The 20291-nt window shown below is 40.5% G+C and overlaps 1 protein-coding gene and 1 pseudogene across 1 annotated transcript; one reads left to right on the top strand and one right to left on the bottom strand.

The window, feature by feature from the left end:
* Positions 1–22: 22 nt before the first annotated feature.
* Dimt1 (DIMT1 rRNA methyltransferase and ribosome maturation factor) lies at positions 23–14758 on the bottom strand. The gene is made up of 12 exons (XM_041663683.1): positions 14585–14758; positions 14197–14270; positions 12934–13020; positions 12082–12143; positions 11910–12003; positions 11785–11834; positions 9625–9748; positions 8844–8936; positions 7711–7775; positions 6271–6334; positions 4388–4494; positions 23–2709 (listed from the first exon to the last, which is right to left on the bottom strand). Exons 1-12 carry the CDS (start codon positions 14661–14663, stop codon positions 2667–2669), a joined length of 942 nt encoding a protein of 313 aa, XP_041519617.1. The 5' UTR covers positions 14664–14758; the 3' UTR covers positions 23–2666.
* An 887-nt stretch (positions 14759–15645) lies between these two features.
* LOC121455604 lies at positions 15646–17480 on the top strand (annotated as a pseudogene).
* Positions 17481–20291: the final 2811 nt, after the last annotated feature.

The raw sequence follows: 20291 nt of genomic DNA on the forward strand, positions 1-20291 counted from the left end.
TATATATGCAGTGTGTGTGCCAGTGGTGTTCACAAGACTAATAGTGTAATTTGATCTTTAACAATGCCATTATTTAAGTTGAAGTGTTTATTAGCACCCAAATTTAACGTACTGTTAAAGGAAATTGGCTTCTGATGCATGAACATTTGTATGTACATTGAAAGTAGTTCATAATACAAGTTAGATAGCCAAGCGTAGACAGTATGTAACCCCCAGAAGTGTCGATGCCTTACGAGGCAGTCCATAGCAAGCTCCATCAATATCTAGTATGAGATGGTTTGCCATTTGGATCTCGTGGATAGAACGATAGTAAGGAAGACTACTCCATAAATGGCAGAACTCACTTTTACAGCTGCTACTCTAAAAGAGAAAACTGGCCAACTTTAATGTAAATATTGTTTAAATAATTATAGATATATATATACACATTATATATCTCTAGGAGTTTTCCCTTGGTTCCCAGTATATATAGTCCATTAAGTTAACCAAAGAACCTCCCATGTTTCTCTTGATTAACTCTAGGGAACCTACTGATTCACTCAGTGAGCCAAGGGGAAATCTATGAATAGAGTCAGCGAGCCAGATCCTTTACTTCACTGATCATAAGTGAGAGGGTAGCTGTGAGGAATCCTAACACCATGGGGTAAAGCTCTGTAAACATGAAATCTAAATCAAATGTAGATTTTTTTCACAATATCATTATTAATAAATGAAATCTATAAAAACAAATTTAGAAATAATGTACTTCAATATATTCACCTTTGTTTTGGAAGGAACTCAGGTTTTTTGCAATTGTAAGATGTATTCTGTTCGTGTCTGTTTCAAAGAGGAAGAATGAAGAACTAACTTGTTTCTGTTGACCTTGCAGAGGCCACACACCTTTAATCCCAGTACTCAGGCAGGTGGGTATGAGTTCAAGGCCAGCCTGTTCCACTTAGTGAGTTCCAGGATAGCCAGAGCTTTGTAGAAAGACTTTGTCTCCAATAAAAGGGTATATTTTGAGACCACCTCATAGGTAATGGGCAATAAAGACACGAACTTGCTCATTAAGCACAAAGCTTTAATGTTATGATATTGGCACTGGACAGGAACTATCTTCGGAAGGTCTTTTATAGATCCATTTTTAGGTTTAATGTTACTGGCACTGGATAGGTACTATCTTTGGAGGATCTTTTTATATGTATAGATGCTGCCTTATGCTAGCTTCATCTTAATCCATAGTCAGTGTACTTGAAAATTAGTACCAGCAAATATCTTTGGAGGTAAAATACGATTCAGCTTTACAGAGGGAAAACTGAGACCAACCAGTAAAGGGGACTAAAGCGCAGCAGTTGAGAGTCAAGGAAAACAAGCTAAAAAAGCCTAGTTAGGTGGAATTGTTTCCCTTGAGGTAGAGATGGTACAAGTGAACTCTACAAAATAGTTCTGTCACATTAAAGAAAATTAACCCTTAAGAATAGTTACTATTCGTGTGACAAAAGTAGCTTTTGCAGCAAAGTCTTTTTGTTTTGTTTTAAATATTCTTTAGACCTTTCTGAAATTTAAAGGCTGCTACACATTATTTTACCTATTCATAGCTAAGTTATTCATAGTCATTATAGCATTTACTATATGACTCTTAAGCCAGATTTTGGGGAAAAAAAATATCTAGGTAGGCAAACAATTTATATTCTTAAGTGTAGAAGCATTCATTTTAAGTTTTGGGTACAAAGAGAGCCAAATAACCAATGAAGATAGTTTCCTTATATAAATAAAACAGCTAATTTATTAAAATATATAAGCAGCATAAAATCTTCAATCTGACAAATTTTAAATAGCTTAAAAAGAAACACCGGGTACTAAAATTTTAATTATCCAGAATTAAGGAATAGCCAGGAGCTTGTAGTTGTGGGTAAACGGCTTTTCTTTTAAAAAGCTGAAAACTGAAACCACATACAGTGGTACACAACTGTAATCCCAGCATTTAGAAGGCTGAGGCAAGATACTGAGATTAAAGTTGATGTTAAAAAAAAAAAGAAAAAAGGTCCTTTCATGAAAGAAAGAAAATCACCGATTAATAAAGCCCATTTCACTTATAAACTCTCTGGGATTTTTCTAAATCTGAAATCTATAGATCTGTCTCCCCCCCAAGAAAACAGACTTAACATGACTTTATAGTTAGCTTCTTTCTACGCGTCTGCATTTCACAGGTAGAGTCATACAGGACATGCCTGCACTATATGACTGCAGCAGACTCTGGCTTATCCAGAACTGTACTGTTGTCTGTGTTGCAACAGGTCATCTAACAAAGATGGCATTAATACATGGAAACTGTCTAGGATGAAGAGGGTGTGTAAAGGAAAGTCGTGTTAAGTAACGTACTGTACATGTGAATGAGGAGGATTTGTGACTGGGTGACCGAGCTGCAGGCCTAAAGTAGGCCTCACAGCCCATAACACAGTAACATCTTTATACAATAAATTGTTAGAAAGCTTAAGTGTATGGTTGTGCGTATCTGCGGCTTTTAAACTTGGAAATGGTTATGTCTATTGAACCCTGCTCTTTGTAGTATATTTAAAACAAAAACAAGAATATGTAGATTTAACCACTTTGACCATGGATAATAATAATAGAGATTTATAATTTCATTTTTTTCTTGGTCTTGGAAAAAGCATGTTTTCAAATGGCTAGGAAAAGTGGATGCCTTCTGCATTGAACCCATGTAGCAACCTGAAGGGAAAGAAATGGAAAATGAATGGTGTTACCAAAAGCCCAACTTTTGATCCATCATGTACCATTAGTACATAAAACACATCAACATACTTACACACCTATTCCTATCACTAGTTACTAAAGAAACTTTACTCTCCAAATAAATTGGCAAAGTATTCTTAGTTAAAGCATGTCTTGTTGTAAACTGCTGCTTTCAGTTACATTAGCTCTGACTGGAATCACCTTAAAGTGATTGCTGTCCCTGGCCTCGGCTCATCAGCACTCACTCTATTTCGCCTGGATTTGAGAAAGTCAGATCATCTCTGCCTATTCTCTGAACTTTTACTCATTTTTTCACTTTCCTTTTCTTTGTGGATATTGTGTGCTTCTCTGACTTTTGTTAAAAAGCAGTGCCCTGAGGAAGGATGAAGTGTAAAATACAATGTATTTGAACTTGAGGTTATTTTTCAGGATGGCCCACAGGAAGACGTACATATGGATTAAAATGTCTAGAAAAGCTATGTGTAGGTGCTTATGAATATCATTCAAATAGTAGGAATAACAGCCAGTGAAGACTCAGTATTCCTGCTAGCCAGAGATTAAAACAATATTTCCTAAGTCTTAGTTCTAGACTGTTCTACTGAAAAAGCAAACGTGTCTTACAGCACTCTACTCTCATTTTTTAAAATTCAGTCTCTAGAACACTAATGCTTTAAAAGTAAACTGGCTAGGGGCTCAGCAGTTAAAGAGCACTGAAAAAAGGAAACTGGCTAGAAGTGGGACACATTCTAGAACTTGTACTTGTCTAGCATGTGCAGACCTCTGAATGCAGTCCTTAGCAATATAAGAAAACAGTAAACAAAATGTACAGGAACTTGTGAAAGTTGAGTGTGAGTTTGTACAATTGGGTAATTAACTGAAACTTCTTAATACAAAGTAAGACAAATTTTGGTCCCAATTGCCCATATATCTTAACAGGTGTAGAATTTGCCTCAGGCCAGGTACCAAGTGCTATTAAATGGATAATCAGACATGGTTCTAACTGGCATTTCATAGTTACCATCTGATTAACAATAGCTATTCTAAAATAAAGAAATAATGTATCATCAGATCCAGTTACATATGTTATGATGATTTTTCTACCTTACAGGCTACTTGTAAGAGGTAAGCATAACTAAGACCATGAATGAGTTTGGGGTTGGAGCAGGAGAAAAGAAATACACAGCACACATGAACCCAGGCTATCTATGGCGCAGACTGTTCTTTACTACTGATCTTAACACATTCATTCTGCAGCTAACAAGCTGCCATCCTTCACACCAGTGGTTCTCAACCTGTGGGTCACGACCCCTTCATGTGGGTTAAATGACCTTTTCATAGGGGTTGCTTAAGACCATCGGAAACAGACATTTACATTATGATTCTAAACAGTCGCAAGATTATAGTTAAGAAGTAGAGATGGAAACTAATTATATGGTTGGGGGTCACCACAACACGAGGAATTGTATTAAAGGGTCACAGCATTAGGAAAGTTGAGAACCACTGCTCTACACCAAATACTGTTCCACACTATTGAAATGCTATGCAATAATTCTCCCAGGAGCACCTTATGCCGCTTAAAAGCCTTTAAGTCTCTAATCTTAAGATACCACAGCAAAGAAATGTAAGCATTTAGAACAACAACAAATGTAATTACCTGATAAAGTCATCTATGTCCATGGAACGGGCCCGTTTGTCACTAAAACCTGTGCTGGTTAGGATTTGCTGTATTTTATCTGCTATACTGAAATCTTCTGGTATTACCTATCAATATAAGATTCAGAATAAATGAACAACATATCTTTAATGAAGATACCATGACTCTTTTTTTAAAGTTCAGTAATTACAGTCACTTTTAATGTAGACTTGTAAATGATGGAACACCTGACAGTTTGGTAAGACGTGGATTTCTACAGGCTGATTTTGTGACGCAATACTTGAAATACTTTGAGTTATCATGCACATACTGCCCTTTTTCAATCGTAAAATGCAAAAACAATAGGCTTCGGACTTTACAAATAAAGTGAATAAAACTTTAAAGCAATTACTGATCTTTTAAAAACAGCTCACCCAACCAGGTAATTTTTCTGAGAAATGATTCTCTTTTAAGTATATTATATGTCCCTGAGTATTGTAGCTTACCCCTGTAATCCCAGAACTTGGGAGTAACCTAATTTTAGGGCAAACCTGTGCTACAGAGTAAGACCACCTCAAAACAACAAAACAGTGATTGATTTTACTTGATTCACACCATTTTTTTTTTTTTAGACTCATGGTAGCTTTTTATCTACATTAGAGAATGGAGATAGTACTCTGGTATATTAAAGCATAGAAGAATCTGGGCATAAAAAATATGAAGGAAATAGTCATAATATGTCTTCTCTGTCAAACTTAAAAAATGCTGAAAAGCCAACAAACTTAGCCTGTACACATGCAATGTGTATATATGAGGACTCCCATACTTAAATTCAAGTCAGACTTTTAAGAGGCACGAGGCACATGACCATAAACTAGCTACTCAACGCACTCTTTGTTCTTATTATTTAAAATTTCTAGATGTCATAAACTAGTAACTTTAATGATTACTAACCTGATGTGGTAACATTTATGCCTTTAATCCCAGCACTTGGAAAATAAAGGTGCATCAGGGATTTAAAGACATTCTCAGCTATAGCCTGGGTCACTATCTAAGTGACAAACAGGATAATCAGTTTGGGTTAGCACATTATACACATTTAAGTAATTACTAAATTACTTATCTATGTATTTGAAGAACTGCAAAACAGTTGAATCCAACTCTTACTAGGGTTAAATACAAACGTTAAAGAGGGCCTGGTTCATAAAATTCACAGCAAAATTAACCTGTTAAAAGTCAAGGTTAGCTAGGCATGGTGGTCCATACTGCTGAGGCAGGAAGATTACTCTGTGCTTCACCTCAAACCCAGCCTAGGCTATATAGCAAGAGCATTTCTAAAACCATCAAGAGATCTACTAGTTACACAGTGTGTATTGACTTTAAGGGTCCTACAGAATATATAGGAATCTATGAGAATTTAAAAAAAAAAATACAGAGCAGGCAGGCTGTAAATCTAGGTGGCTACCTTGAAGAGAAGAATGGAGGAGGGAAGGAAAAGAGCTATGCTGCCTGAAATACGTCTGCATTGAGATCAGCCACAAAGGGGGGGGCGGGTTGTTAGAGAATAAAGAAACACAAAGTGTTAGGGAAAGCATGCTTAGGACAGATAGAAGTAAAAAGGGTTATGGTTTTGTGAATACTCCAGAAAGGCAAGCAGATGTAGGAAGCAGCATGGCTGTGCTCTGTAAGACTTTGGCAAAAAGAACATTTTTATAAGTGAACGTCAGTGGAAGAGCCAGGTGGTGCATGCCTTCAATCACAGCACTTGGAAGGCAGAGGCAAGAGGATCTCTGAGTTTGAGGCCAGCCTGGTCTACAAGAGCTAGTTCCAGGACAGCCAGGACAACAGAGACCCTGTCTCAAGTGAAGAAAAGTCACTGAAATGGTAATGTTTACTCAACTCACAGTATTATGTACCGAACAGTGAATTCTGTAGTTTCTTTCCAACAGCTGTTGTACTGCACTTGATCTGGAAATTAAGTGACAATCACAAAATCAGATTATACATAAATTTAGACAAAATGAAATATATGTTCCAGGCCTATAAGGTGGCTCAGTGGTAAAGGAACTTGCTGCCTTACCCAACCTGAAATCAAGCCCTAGAACCTACATGGAGGAAGAAGTGGACCAGTTGTGTAAGTTGTTTTCTGACACCACACACACACACACACACACACACACACACACACACACACCACATATAATTTTTAAAAATGTAAAAGGTGGGATGGTGCACACCTTTAAGCCCAGCACTTGGGAGGCAGGTGGATCTCTGAGTTGGAGGCCAGCTGGGTTTACAAAGTGAGTTCCAGAACAGATAGGACTGTTACACAGACAAACCTTGTATAAAGGAATGTATGATCTGATGAAATTCGGGAATTTAAAAAGGGTACCAACTATTTAAACTCAAAGCTAACATATATTAAAAAAAAAAGATTAGAGTCCTAATAAACATCTCTAAGTCTTGTTCTTTAAGAGTCAATCAAATTTCACACAGTGCTTTAAGAAAAGACTGGTTTGCATTATGCTTCCCAAGCTGACCTCAAAATTCCAGTGCTCTAGTTATATACCATTTTAACTTTCCGAAGCTGAGCTACAGATATGGAATTCTAAAGAGATCTTAGATATTCCACAAAACATCCCCAACCAGAACAACTTGCTTGGCTTTGGTAGCAATGGTCTATAATAGTACTAGTACTAGCTATTAGAAAGACTGAAGTAGGGGGAATTGGAAGCTCAAGGTCAGCCTGGAACTCAAAAATGGAGCTGGGTCTGAGTGAGTCAGAGTGATAGAATGCTCAGCTAGTGTGCTTAAAATCATAGACCCAGTCTTTGGTGTGGCCAGGAAAAAATGTCCATGCTCTCTAAATCACACCTTACCTCCTTTACCCTAGGATTCCCAGGTTCTGTTAAGTCTTTCAAGTTAGTCAAACAGCAGAAAGACTAGAAGGTGGGTCAGTTAGTAAACCTAATAACCTGAGTTCCATGCCCTTAACACTTCAAAGTGGGAAAGAAACAACTCCTCAGAGTTGTTCTCCGACCTTCACATGTGCACCCCAACAAGTCCCCACCCACAATAAAAGGAGGAGAAGGAGAAAACCCAAAAGCAAAGACTTGGAAATGTGCGGTTAAATTATTGTCTTTCCGTTTTACAAAGAGAAACCTGACTTGACTCCCAATTCCATTTTTCTTTACCTTCTGTCTGTCAGTGCCTAGTACTTATTTTAAAAGGTAAAGTCTGTTTGTCATGAATAATCTACTTAGAACAGCTCTTTGTGGGTAAAGGACCAAATGCTATGACTGGAAAACTGGTCCCTCATCATTACAAAGTAGTAGAATACTTACTTGAATGCAGCAGACAGTGTCTTGTTTTTCCGAACAAAAGTGATCCTTACTAGGCCATCCCATTCCTGAAATATAAGATGAATTATTTTCTTCAAATACTGCTTATCTATGCCTGTTAACTGTGATCATTTTTAATATATAAAGCCAGAGGGAATGAAAATGGCCTACATCTTGATCTAGCTGGCACATACGCAAAAAGATGTACACTTCTGCATTTGTGTGAATCTCACTGAATTCAACTGGAAAAAAGTCCCCAAACATAACATGGCATAGGATCACTTTCAAAATAGATTCAAGCTAAAGACAGTGGCACAGGCCTATCATTGATTAGGAGTTTATAAAGTGATACATACAGTACCTAGAGAGCTTGAGCCACAGGAGACCCTACCTCATAAAAACCAAGACATCACATTCAAAGTACAGACACGATTCAGGACGTAGTTTGTGCATCAAGTTTTCTCTAATGTAATTAGTTGAATTTATCCCAAATCATCTACATTTTTTTTCTGGTCACAAAACCAGTAATTTTCATTGGAAAAATGTTTGCCACAGGGGCTGAGGATGTGGTTCAGTGATAGCACACTTGCTTCAGCATGCCTAAGTCCTTTATCCTCAGAACCACCAAAAAGAAAGTGTTATCATAGTACTACTCAAACATGACTATTTTATTTTATTTCTTTGGTTTTTCGAGACAGGGTTTCTCTGCGGCTTTGGAGCCTGTCCTGGAACTGCTCTGTAGACCAGGCTGGTCTCGAACTCACAGAGATCCACCTGCCTCTGCCTCCCGAGTGCTGGGATTAAAGGCATGTGCCACCATCGCCCGGCAAACATGACTATTTTAATTTTACATTGTTTTCCAAGTTTTATTCAGTGTTTCCGAAACCTGTAATGATAAGTTTTGAAATGCAACTATATTCTTGTATTCTAATCATTTTTCATTTTACAAAAATTTTCCATGTTTTTGTTTGGTATGCATAACTACTTTCCATCAAACTATTCCATCCTAAGGCTACCCCGTAATTCCCATCTTCTCTGTTTGAATATTTAGGTTGAGTCAGTATTGTTCCGCTGCTTTAGAATGACATTTTCAACCTGGATTTTTTGCCTTTAATGACCTAGTATTTTGACCTCACCTGAAAATTGATAGGTGGTGGTGGATTCTTAGGTTCTATCCTTACAACGCTGGACTCTACCTTGGGGGGCGGTCTGAAGTTATTCTTCCCCACCTGTTAATCAGAAAATGTTTAGTCCTCTCAGAAGCAACTTTATTGACATTTTGTTTTGAGACAGGGTCTCACCATGTAGGTCTGGCTGGCCTGGTCCTTCACTCCTCTGCCTAATGGGATTAAAAATGTGTGCCACCATACCTGGTAAGGGTAACTTTAAATTGGTAACCAACAATGTTCTGTTGGTTTAGGACCGTGGATCCAGCACATGGCTAGTAAGAGTTAGAGAACAAAATCCTGTAGGGCAAGGCCAAGTGCTCCAGGATGAATTAAACTAGATTATTTAATGATTAAAAAAAAAAAAAGCAAACCAGCCGGGCAGTGGTGGTGCACACCTTTAATTCCAACACTTGGGAGGCAGAGAGGCAGGCAGATCTCTTGTGAGTTCAAGACCAGCCTGGTCTACAAGAGCTAGTACACAGACAAGCTCCAAAGCTACAGAGAAACCCTGTCTCAAAAAAACAAAAACAAGGGGCTGGAGAGATGGCTCAGAGGTTAAGAGCATTGCCTGCTCTTCCAAAGGTCCTGAGTTCAATTCCCAGCAACCACATGGTGGCTCACAACCATCTGTAATGAGGTCTAGTGCCCTCTTCTGGCCTTCAGACATACATGCAGAAAGAATATTGTATACATAATAAATAAATAAATAAATAAATAAATAAAAAACAAAAACAAAAACCTCACATACCTTCATTAGATGGTCCACACGTGCTAAAAGTTGTGTATTAATGGAGAGTCTGCAGTATAATTTATCTCCAGGTTTTGCAACCAAACGAAGAGCAAATTCTCTTTGAAACATAAGTATAGCACATCTGAAAAGGAAGTAGAAAGGAACAAGAAAAAACTGCCCATCTTCAATTACAGCTATATTTTTTAATTTTTTTTAATTTTATGTTTCTGAGTGTTTTGCCTGCATGTTTGTATTTGCACTGTGTGTGGAATTGGTGCCCATGGAGGTCAGAAGTGGTCACTGGATCCTTAGAACAGGAGTTACAGCAGAGGTTAGCTGCCATGTGGGTGCTGGGAACAGAACCCCTGTCTCTGCAAGAGCAACTTATGCTTTTAACCGTTGAGCAACAGTGAATTGCTCTGGGAGGATCTTTGGTTAATGACAATATGATCAAAAGGTAGAACACTTTCAGCCTTAAGTGTTATTGCTACAGACAGCTGGACTCCTAACCACAAGGAAGATGGCTTTTCCTCATGGATTAGATGAACAACCATTTTTATCTATTGTTATGTATTAGTATCAGTATTAAATATTAGTCTATTTTTTTTTTTCCGAGACAGGGTTTCTCTGTGGCTTTGGAGCCTCTCCTGGAACTAGCTCTGTAGACCAGGCTGGTCTCGAACTCACAGAGATCCGCCTACCTCTGCCTCCCGAGTGCTGGGATTAAAGGCGTGCGCCACCACCGCCCGGCTAAATATTAGTCTATTGATGCCTTCTGAAAAACAAATAGTAAAGTTAGCCGGGTGGTGGCGGTGCACGCCTTTAATCCCAGCACTCGGGAGGCAGAGGCAGGCAGATCTCTGTGAGTTCGAGGCCAGCCTGGTCTACAAGAGCTAGTTCCAGGACAGGAACCAAAAAAGCTACGGAGAAACCCTGTCTCGAAAAAAAAAAAAAAAATAGTAAAGTTGACTCCACAGGAGAACTGTATTTGTGGTATAGTTGGAAATTATATCTCAGGTTTGGCCTGGGAGGTTACAATGTCCAGTGTTTCGTTGGTTTAACAATTTAAAATATGCCAGGCTGTGTTGGTGTACGCCTTTAGCACTCAGGAAGCAGAGGCAGGCGATCTCTGAGTTGGAAGCCAGCCTGTTCTACAAAGTGAGTTCCAGGAGAGCTAGGACTGTTACACAGAGAAACCCTGTCTTGAAAAATCAGAAAAATAATAATAATAATAATAAATGTGAACTTCTTCAGTAAGCAATGGGGAAATGTTTCAAGGTTAGTGAAGAGAAGACATCTTCAAAACTATTTGAGATTTCCGCATGGTATACGTAGAATTGAAGCGAAGGCCTCACGTACAAAGGCAAATTCTCTACCACTGAGCCCTTTCGCCTGCTTTTTATTTTGAGACCAGGTCTCACAAAGTTGCCCAAACAGGTCTTGAACTCACAATCCTCCTACCTTGGCCTCCAAAGTATATCCATATATGTCTACATATCCCAAACAAAACTTTTCGGACAATATCTGTAGTTGTCTTCTGATGTAATCTATTCCTTGTCATTTAAAAGGGAATGGGTGCGGGAGTAGGGTGAGGCATGCTTCCAAGCCTGAGGGCCTGACTTTGATCCCTGAGGTCCTATAAGCTGTCCTGTGACTTCTGGAAGCACACAGGCAGGGACGCACAATTTTTTAAAAGGATGGTTATGGCTCCCATAATTTATGAGTTCATGTTTTAAACACTTGAGGAGGTATGTGACTTAGTTTCAAAGCCACTGGTTTTAAACAATGTTAACCAATGTTAAAACATTATTTTAACTAGTTAAGAAGTTACTACAAGTACTTAGACATAATATAAGGAAAATTTTTATCAATGTTTATTAAGAGTATTAGAAAGTAGAGGAAACAGCATGCACACACAGTTACCACCCCAAGTAAAAGATAAAAAAAAAACTAAAAGACCTCCCTAGAAGTCAGTATTCTTGTGTGTTATGTGTGTGTGCACATATGCACATGTTTCTGAAACAGTATCGTAGCACAAATAATAAAAACCCAGAGACAGATATTGGGGTTCTACAAAAATATTCTCTAGTGTTTTTTTCAGTTGTATTAATTTTTGGCTGTGTTCCTGACTTAAAATATCAGTCTAAAATTTAGCACTAATTGTTGTTTTTCACAAACCTGAAAAATGGTCGGTGGAGCAGCAACTTGAAGACAAAAGGAGAGGAGATCTGAAAAAGAATGAGGTTAGCTTTGAGGAACAATGTACTGGAGAAATAGGATGCTTCTGATAGTCTGAGTAATACCTGATAAGGCAAGTTTGCCACACAAGCATCGAAGAAGGGCAAATCCGATTTCAATACATCTCCCACCAGGACCTGAAGTTTACTGGCCAGAGGCCTGATAATAAGGAAAGAAATTTTAAGAGAATGTTGTTTCATAGGATTGAAATGTACTTTAATTATTATATATACTCACGTGCCCTGAACTCTTTTGTGAAGTTCAGCTACTAGCCTTGGATCAAGTTCACAGGCAACTACCTATATTAACAATAAGAAAAAAAAAAAACTTCACTGTTGAGTATAAATCTTTTACCACCAAGTAATAACTTCTATGAGCTACATCTTAACATCAACACCTACTCTGCTGTCTTGTACCACCATCCTGCTTGCTCTGTCTCCATGCTTTTAACTGAAGATGATGAAAAGCATACATTTTATGTAACCAGTGTTTTCAGACAGCACAAGACCTGCTCCCAGAAGCTCTCATCATCTGATATCCAGAATAGAAGGCATAAGGTCGCAAGTGAATCAAAGTGGATGGAGCTGAAATTATTTTATTATAATAAATAATTATATTTCAACAGAGGTTTCACTGAATTCCATGACTCTGTCTATAGGGCAGACACTGTGTTCTTCTGTTTGACTCCCAGATCCATCCTTTATCTCTTGTACCCTGTAGGTACCCTATACAGGTCTTCTGTTGTTGAGCTTGTTCCTAATAACTTTTAACTTCATTGTTTTGTTTCAGGCTTCAAAACAGTTCACTGTACTTTGCAATTTAGTTTTGGGTTAGCTCAGGATTCCTATTTTATTGTTACTCCTTTAACAAGCATGTAACCCATTCCTATCAATTCGTACCTATCCCCCATCAATACACCAAGGGTAGGTTTTGTGTTCTTGATAAATACATTTTATTTTTAGTTAAAATTTGGAAGAGCTCAATAATTACTATTGAAACAATGACAACTAATTAAAACATTTATATTTGTAAACCAGCTGAACTAATTTGGTGGTAACACATGACACCCCCCCCTTTTTTTTTTTTTACCTTTTTGGCCTTTTCTAACAGCTTGACGGTCATGTTTCCAGTCCCAGGCCCAACTTCTAGCACCACATCAGTAGGTCTTAACGCAGCCTAAAAGAAAGCACATCTCCTTACGCTTCTGGCCCACCTGAACACATAGCTTATAAATGACTGGTTTTATTCATCAACACACAAAGAAATTTTACTCTAGCTTCATTATTCTTGTTAACAATAGTACCTCAAAGGCATTAGGTATAAATCTCCATTTCCTAACCTACAGGAATATATTCAACTTCTGGAGTCAGAAAAAAAAGTAAAAACAAACAGTTCTATGCATGGCTTCCTGCTTTCTACACTGGAGACAGGTACAGCAACCTGTAACTAAGTCTGCTCCTGTCAACGAGTTCAAATGCAAAGAGCATGATGAGCTTGCCTAGGGTCAGCATGTGGCAGCAAGATCTCTCAATTCTTAACCACTGTGAAGTAAGAATATAGCAACCTCACAAACTGTGTGTGCATATACATGCAGCTAGCATATTCTGTAAGACTGGATTACTAAATTCTTTCTACAGCTCCAGGATGTCACCCTTTAAGCATAGAGTTTGTACCCTCTGTATTTACCTCCTGGCACTCAACCATTCATAACCACAACATAGTAACAGAAACAGAATAATCCTCCAAATAATTTATATGCAGTACCATTCCATATATTTTTCAGAGGCAAAAACTGTGTGAGATCGACACCTTTAAACTCTAGAATAAAGAGTAAGTGATATGGTGCTTAGAAAGTGGTCAGAATTACAGACGCTTGCAAGTTCAAGGCAGGCTCTGGTAGTATTTGAAGCCAGCCTGAGTTTCATGAGATCCAGTCTCAAAAACAAACAAGCAAAAGATCTCCAAAAAGTGATGAAATCATCTTGAAATTAATGGCAAGAACCAAAAAAGTCCACCTACGAGGTAGATAATTCACAGAAAGCTGAAGGACTTGAAGGTCGGGAGCAGAAACGAACTCAGAACGAAGCATGCAACAGACGGCATGTGAATGAATCTTGGGCCACTCGACTCATTCAACACATGAACAGAGCACCATTTTATGTCAGGCATCCTATCTCATTTTATTTTCTTAGAGTCTCCCTGTATAGCACAGGCTGGCTTTGAACAAAACATCACCCTGTCTCGGTTTCCCCAAGTGCTGGGATGAGGGCACACGGCACAATGTTATACCAGGTAAGTACTCCGAAAAAGATGACACACGCACACGCTACGCGTTTCCTCGTCTACACCCACCTTATCGATAATGCTGTTGACAATTAGAGGATTTTTCAAAATGTGCTGTCCAATCCCTGTGTTGAACATGAGTCCTGGAATAAAACACGAAGCAGCCTTAATTTTCCAACTTTTCAAGAATCGATACCAGGCCGTCCCAGAGACGCAGCAGGGGCATTTCTGCACCAATGATGCCACAAGCGTCCCGCTTTACGGCTGGGGTTGGGGTGCAGCATTAAGTCCATCCATCCCTCCTGCTAGCAGGGAACACTAGGCACGGGGAAGGGCTGACGCTGAGCTCGCACCCTCCTCGGAGCGGCCTGGAGCGCAGGCCACAGTGAGCCTTCCCCGCCGCGGGTCAGTCCGCACCGACAGGCGCGATCCGCCCCCAGCTTCCTCCACGCCGCACCTCCGGCCCGCTTCAGCTCCCTCTTCTGCTCCAGCCGCTCGCGCCGGCGGCCACTCGCCGCGGACTTGGCCTTCGGCATCTTCACGGGAGTCTCAGGGCAAGCGAAAGGAGCCCAGCACCGCGTGTTAGTCGCAGTCAGCACCGACACGACCAAGGCGCCTGAGAGGTCCACTTCCCCGCCCACTGAGATCAGGGACCCTCCCTGTCAGGGGCAGGCTGGAGCCCAGTGATGGCTGGGAATTGTAGTCTCTGGTGAGTCGCCACAGGAGGACCCTGTTCGAGCCCGGTGGCCGCCGGGAATTGGAGTCTCGGCTGCAGCAACGCCTTCCCCAGAAGCCAGGGTTCCCAGAAGCCACCGCGCTGTTGAGCCACGCAGTTCGGATTGGCTGGGTCCGGGTTGGCCAGTCCCTGTGACCTCTGCCCCTCCCACCCCCTCGCCGTTTCCGTCCCCATTCTCCCCCCCCCCCATTTCCCCCGCCCAACGTTCTCCCACGTGTCTCCTGTTTCCCAGGAGGTTGTGGGGTGAGAAGCCTAGGCATGATGGATAAGGTGCCAGGGCTTTTACACAAAGAAACCCTGTCTCGGAGAAAAACAAAAGCCAAAAAAAGGAAAAAAACTGTTTCCAAGCCTTGGTTTTAGCCCTTCCTTTGCTGTAATTCGAATTCTAGAAAAATTTTCAGCTATTGTAATAGTTTTACTGCTAGGGGGCTCTCACCAAAGAAGACCACGGGGACACTGTCTCTGAGCCTATTGCAAGTCTTCATTCCAGACTGCTGACGACAACTGGGTATTCAGTACTAAAGTGCAGCCCTGAGCCTTTCTTGTGGTCCATATTCTGACTGTAGAGTCCCCAAGGTTTCCATCCAGCAGTTGTAAGTTAAGTAGATAGTTACAAAAGCCAAAATATGCGATTAGTAAAAAATAAGGAGTTGTTTTTCTTAAGCTCCTCCCTTACAGTTACTAGCAACATATTCTGCAAAACAAAATTCATCTGAGGTACAAAAATGGAGTCACTACAGACAACTTAAAGCCCTTGTCACTTCATTTTTGTCACTGTTAATATGCACAATACCGGAGTGTCTATAGTATGCCAGTCACTGCCATATGGTAGGAGGGAGAGGATGGACATGACATTATCCCTGCTTATTAAAATAGTTTACTATTTTAAGGGGAGGGGTGCAGTCTGATACACCTGTTGACACCCAAGACTGCCAGGCTGCCTCTCTGGGGCATGGCACAAGCCTTCTCACTATGTGTCTTGGTTTCTGTTTTTCTATTGCTCTGAAGAGACACCAGGACCAAGGCAACTCTCACAAGGAAAACATTTAATTGGGGCTGGCTTCATGAGGTTTAGCCCATGACCATCATGTCGAGAAGCATGGCTGTGTGCAGGTAGACATGGTGCTCAGAAGGAACTGAGAGTTTTCCATCTTGTTCAGCAGGCAGCAAAAGAGACTGTGTGCCACACTGAGTGTAACTTGAGTTTATGAGACCACAGTGACACACTTCAAGGTGGTACCTCCTAATAGTGCTACTCCCTATGGGACAAGCATTCAAACATGTGAGTCTATGGGACCTGCTCCTATCCAAACAACCACATTGTGTCAACAGCACAGCACAATCTGGACTTCATACTCGATGCCAAAGCTAATGATGAGACAATTCTGAAAAAGGCCTTTCCTTTTTCAGGAACAGGAACAAGAATGGGAAAAGATTTTCCAAGAACAGGAGATTGCAGGGTCACTGCACACCTGACAGGACCACAGCTATTTAGCAATTTACACACACACACACACACACACACACACACACACACACCCCACAGGGCAGATTTGCCAATTTGAGAATTACCCACATGTATTGGTGTTGCTGAAGCTTCAGAGCTAGGACAGTGACGAACAAGACAAACAAGAAGCTGACATCTTTTTAAACAAAATAGAAGAAAAAAAGAAAAGACATGAAGCAGGACTGTATTTGACAGATGAAGAATTTACTTCCTGAGGCTCAAGGTGAGGTCATCAACAGATACTGGCCAACTGCTGATAAATGTCCAGTTGAGGAAGACGTGGATGAAGTGGTGTATGGTGAAGTTTTGATTTACCAAAATGTTGAAATTCTGCATCTTAAGCAGTTTGGAAATATCTCACTCTTAGTGGGGATGTTGATTTGTCAAAAGGTGACTTAGCATATACCCAGACCATGACGGACAGTGGCAAAGAAGACAATACTGACAAAGATATACTGATTCTGGGAACTGGGAATGGGGGCATATATGGGAAACACTTAAACTGAAACCAAAGGTGGTCACTATGGTGGAGACTGATGGGCTGGTGATTGACAGATGTAAGAAATGGATGGGAAGAACATGAGGTGTCATCTGAGGTCATCTTTTTTTTTTATTTATTATGTATACAATATTCTGTCTGTGTGTATGTCTGCAGGCCAGAAGAGGGCACCAGACCTCATTACAGATGGTTGTGAGCCACCATGTGGTTGCTGTGAATTGAACTCAGGACCTTTGGAAGAGCAGGCAATGCTCTTAACCACTGAGCCATCTCTCCAGCCCATCTGAGGTCATCTTAAAGGGGGCTGTTATCAGGTTATCAGAGTAATGTATTCCATTACTGAGTAGATATGCCAAGGAAGGGAGAGAGCTCAATTATGTGATTAATGATTTGACAGCTGTCCTAATCTCTACATCCACACATGAGAATTTCTGACTGATTGTCGACATTTCAATGAAGTGCTGAAATATGGAGGGAAATACTTCACACGTGGGGAACTGTGGCAGTCTGGCAATGCTTGTCTCCATGAAGAACAACTGAGACATCAGTGTTGTCTCGTAGACTTTGATGCCCTTTCATACCTGGAGTTGCATTTATGCCGTTTGAAATAACATTACGCCTTGAAGATGGGCATCCCCTGATGACACGTGCCGCGTGTCTCTTTCTTGACCTCTGTGCCATATATGTCGTCAAGTGAGTCGGGCCATTGATTGTGAGTCTGCACAAGGATTTTCTTTTAAAATTATCTCTAATGTTTAAGGAACCAATGGAATGCAGCTTAGATATTCCTTTCTTTTCCGTTTTTCTTTCCTATCTTTTTTTTTGGGGGGGGGGGGTGGACAGGGTTTCTCTGTAGCTTTGGAGCTTGTCCCAGAACTACCTCTTGTAGTACAGGTTGGCCTCGAACTCACAGAGATTCATCTACTCCTGCATCCTGAGTGCTGGGATTAAAGGCGTGCGCCACCACTGCCCAGCTTGTAGTTTATATTTTCATAAGCTACTAGGATGGTCAAGTTTTTGAAGATCAAAAGAAAGCACAGAAAAAGGTGAAATTTATTGCCTACTTAGAATATGATTTTTTTTTATTGCTTTTTATCGATGTGGGACCCTTTTGGGGAGGTTAGTTTTTGGTTTCAGGAGACATTTGATTTGGATGTTGGGAGGAAAAAAATTATTTGTTCTGGAGAGAAGTCCTTTTTTTGGTTTTTGCTTTTGTTTTTTTTTTTGTTGTTGTTGTTGTTTTTGTTTTTGTTTTTTTTTTTTTTTGAGACAGGGTTTCTCTGTGTAGCCTTGGCTATTGTGGAACTCATTCTGTAGACCACGCTGGTCTCATTCATAGAGATCTGCCTGCCTCTGCCTCCTGAATGCTGGGCTTAAAGGTGTGTGTCACCATCACCCAGGTGGAGTGAAATTCTTGATGGTGCCTCCCCCACTTCTGAGATTGACTTAGATATTAAAATGTGGAGTTTATAAGAGAGCTGGAATGAAAATTGAATTAACACAGCTTCACTTAAAACTGCAAAAGAGAAAAACAATAAAGTATCAAAGGGACAGCTGAGCAAGTAAAACCATCAGCTGGAGCACTACAGATGGAAAGAAGCTAGTCCTGGAACTCAGCCCCTCATTTCTTTCTTTCTTTTTTTTTTTTTTTGGATGTTCGAGACAGGGTTTCTCTGTAGCTTTTTGGTTCCTGTCTACCACTCTTGTAGACCAGGCTGGCCTCGAACTCACAGAGATCCGCCTGCCTCTGCCTCCCGAGTGCTGGGATTAAAGGCGTGCACCACCACACATATCACTAACAAATTTTGAAAGGGGTGGGAAGGTTGAGAGCATGACAGTTATAATAACAGTGCTACAATTTCCATTCCAGGCACTATAAGAGTACAGTATTACTTTATTACCCTTCCAACCCTGTTGTGGTTAATTTTTTTGTACATTAATTGAAGATTTGTCTATGTTGTCATCTGTCTAAGGCACCTGATCAGGTTAATAAAGAGGTGAATGGCCCACAGCTAGGCAGAAGAGAATTAGCCGGACTTCCAGGGAGAGAGAGGAACTAAGGTTTAGAATCTGGCATGGCAGGAGATGCCAGCAAGTTACCGAAAGAGCTGGACATACAGAATGGAGTAGAGATAAACAACCACATGGCAGAACATAGATTAACAGAAACATTAATTTAAGGTAAAAGATATGGTTGAGAACAAGCCTAAGATAAAGACCAAACTTTCATAATTAATAATAAGTCATAATTTGGGGACTGGTGGTCCAAAGAAAGTCAGATGAAAAAGTCCAACTACAACAGCCAGAAATAAGAAAATGCAGAGAAAAACCATACCCATAAAGCTAACTGTCTTAGGGACTCTATTGCTGGAAAGGGACACCATGACCATGGCAACTCTTATAAAGAAAAACATTTAATTGGGGTGGCTTACAATTTCTGAGGTTTAGTCCATTATCATCATGGTGGCATGCAGGTAGACATGGTGCTGGAAAAGAAAAGGAACTGATCATCATATGCTGGCAGCAGGAAGTGATCTGTCTCACTGGGCCTGGCTTGACCTCATCTATATAAGATGAGGCCCCAAAGCCTGCCTCCACAATGACACACTTCCTTCAACAAGGCCACACCTCCTCCAACAAGGCCACACCACCTAATAGTGCCATTCCTCTTACGGGCCATTTTCTTTCAAACCACCACACTAACCAAAAAATTTGAGGAAGATAAAGACATGGAATAGCCAGGGAAGTACATAACATAAATATTACGTGGGAATCTTAGTGATTCCAACAGTTTACTGCCCCTAAAAGAAGGGTGCAACTCCTCTCACTAGTTCTTTAAAACATTTTTTTTTTTTTGCCTGCCTGGAAGGTATACAAATTTTGTTTGAGGGTTAGAGACTTGGTAGCCAGCATTTTTTTTTCTTTTTTTGGATGGGCTCTGTTTTGTGGCAGCGAGCAGGGGTGCTAATGGCTCCTTTAAGAGAGGTCTTCCTGGAGATTCATTATTAGCAGCAAAAAATGTGTGGTGGTGACTTCCTGGCTCACCAGCACAAACAGCTCCAACTCTTTCCGGAGGTCTGTCTACAGAGCACTTGAACTGGGTTTGTGGGCCTGGTTTAGGAGGCTCTGGTTTAGGAGGAAAGTAGCTGAGACCATGCCCATGGTTCAGCACTCCCTGCCTGGGCAGGCGGGGGTGGTGTGGGGAGGATTCCTGCTACCATACACAGAGATATTTCCAGGCTGTTCAATGTACTGCATGGCCAATTTAGCTTTTTCACAGATTAAAAAGGGTTTAAGATGACTCAGTGTTTAAGAGTACATGTTGCTCCTGCAGAAGGCCCAGGTTCAATTCCCAGCACTCACACAACAGCTCACAACTGTTTGTAACTCCAGTTCCAGGAGATCTAATAGCTGCTTTGACC

The sequence above is a fragment of the Microtus oregoni genome, unplaced genomic scaffold (assembly GCF_018167655.1).
Source record: "Microtus oregoni isolate MIOR12 unplaced genomic scaffold, Mior012 000014F_ref0000157, whole genome shotgun sequence".
In the NCBI taxonomy this organism is placed as follows: Eukaryota; Metazoa; Chordata; class Mammalia; order Rodentia; family Cricetidae; genus Microtus; species Microtus oregoni.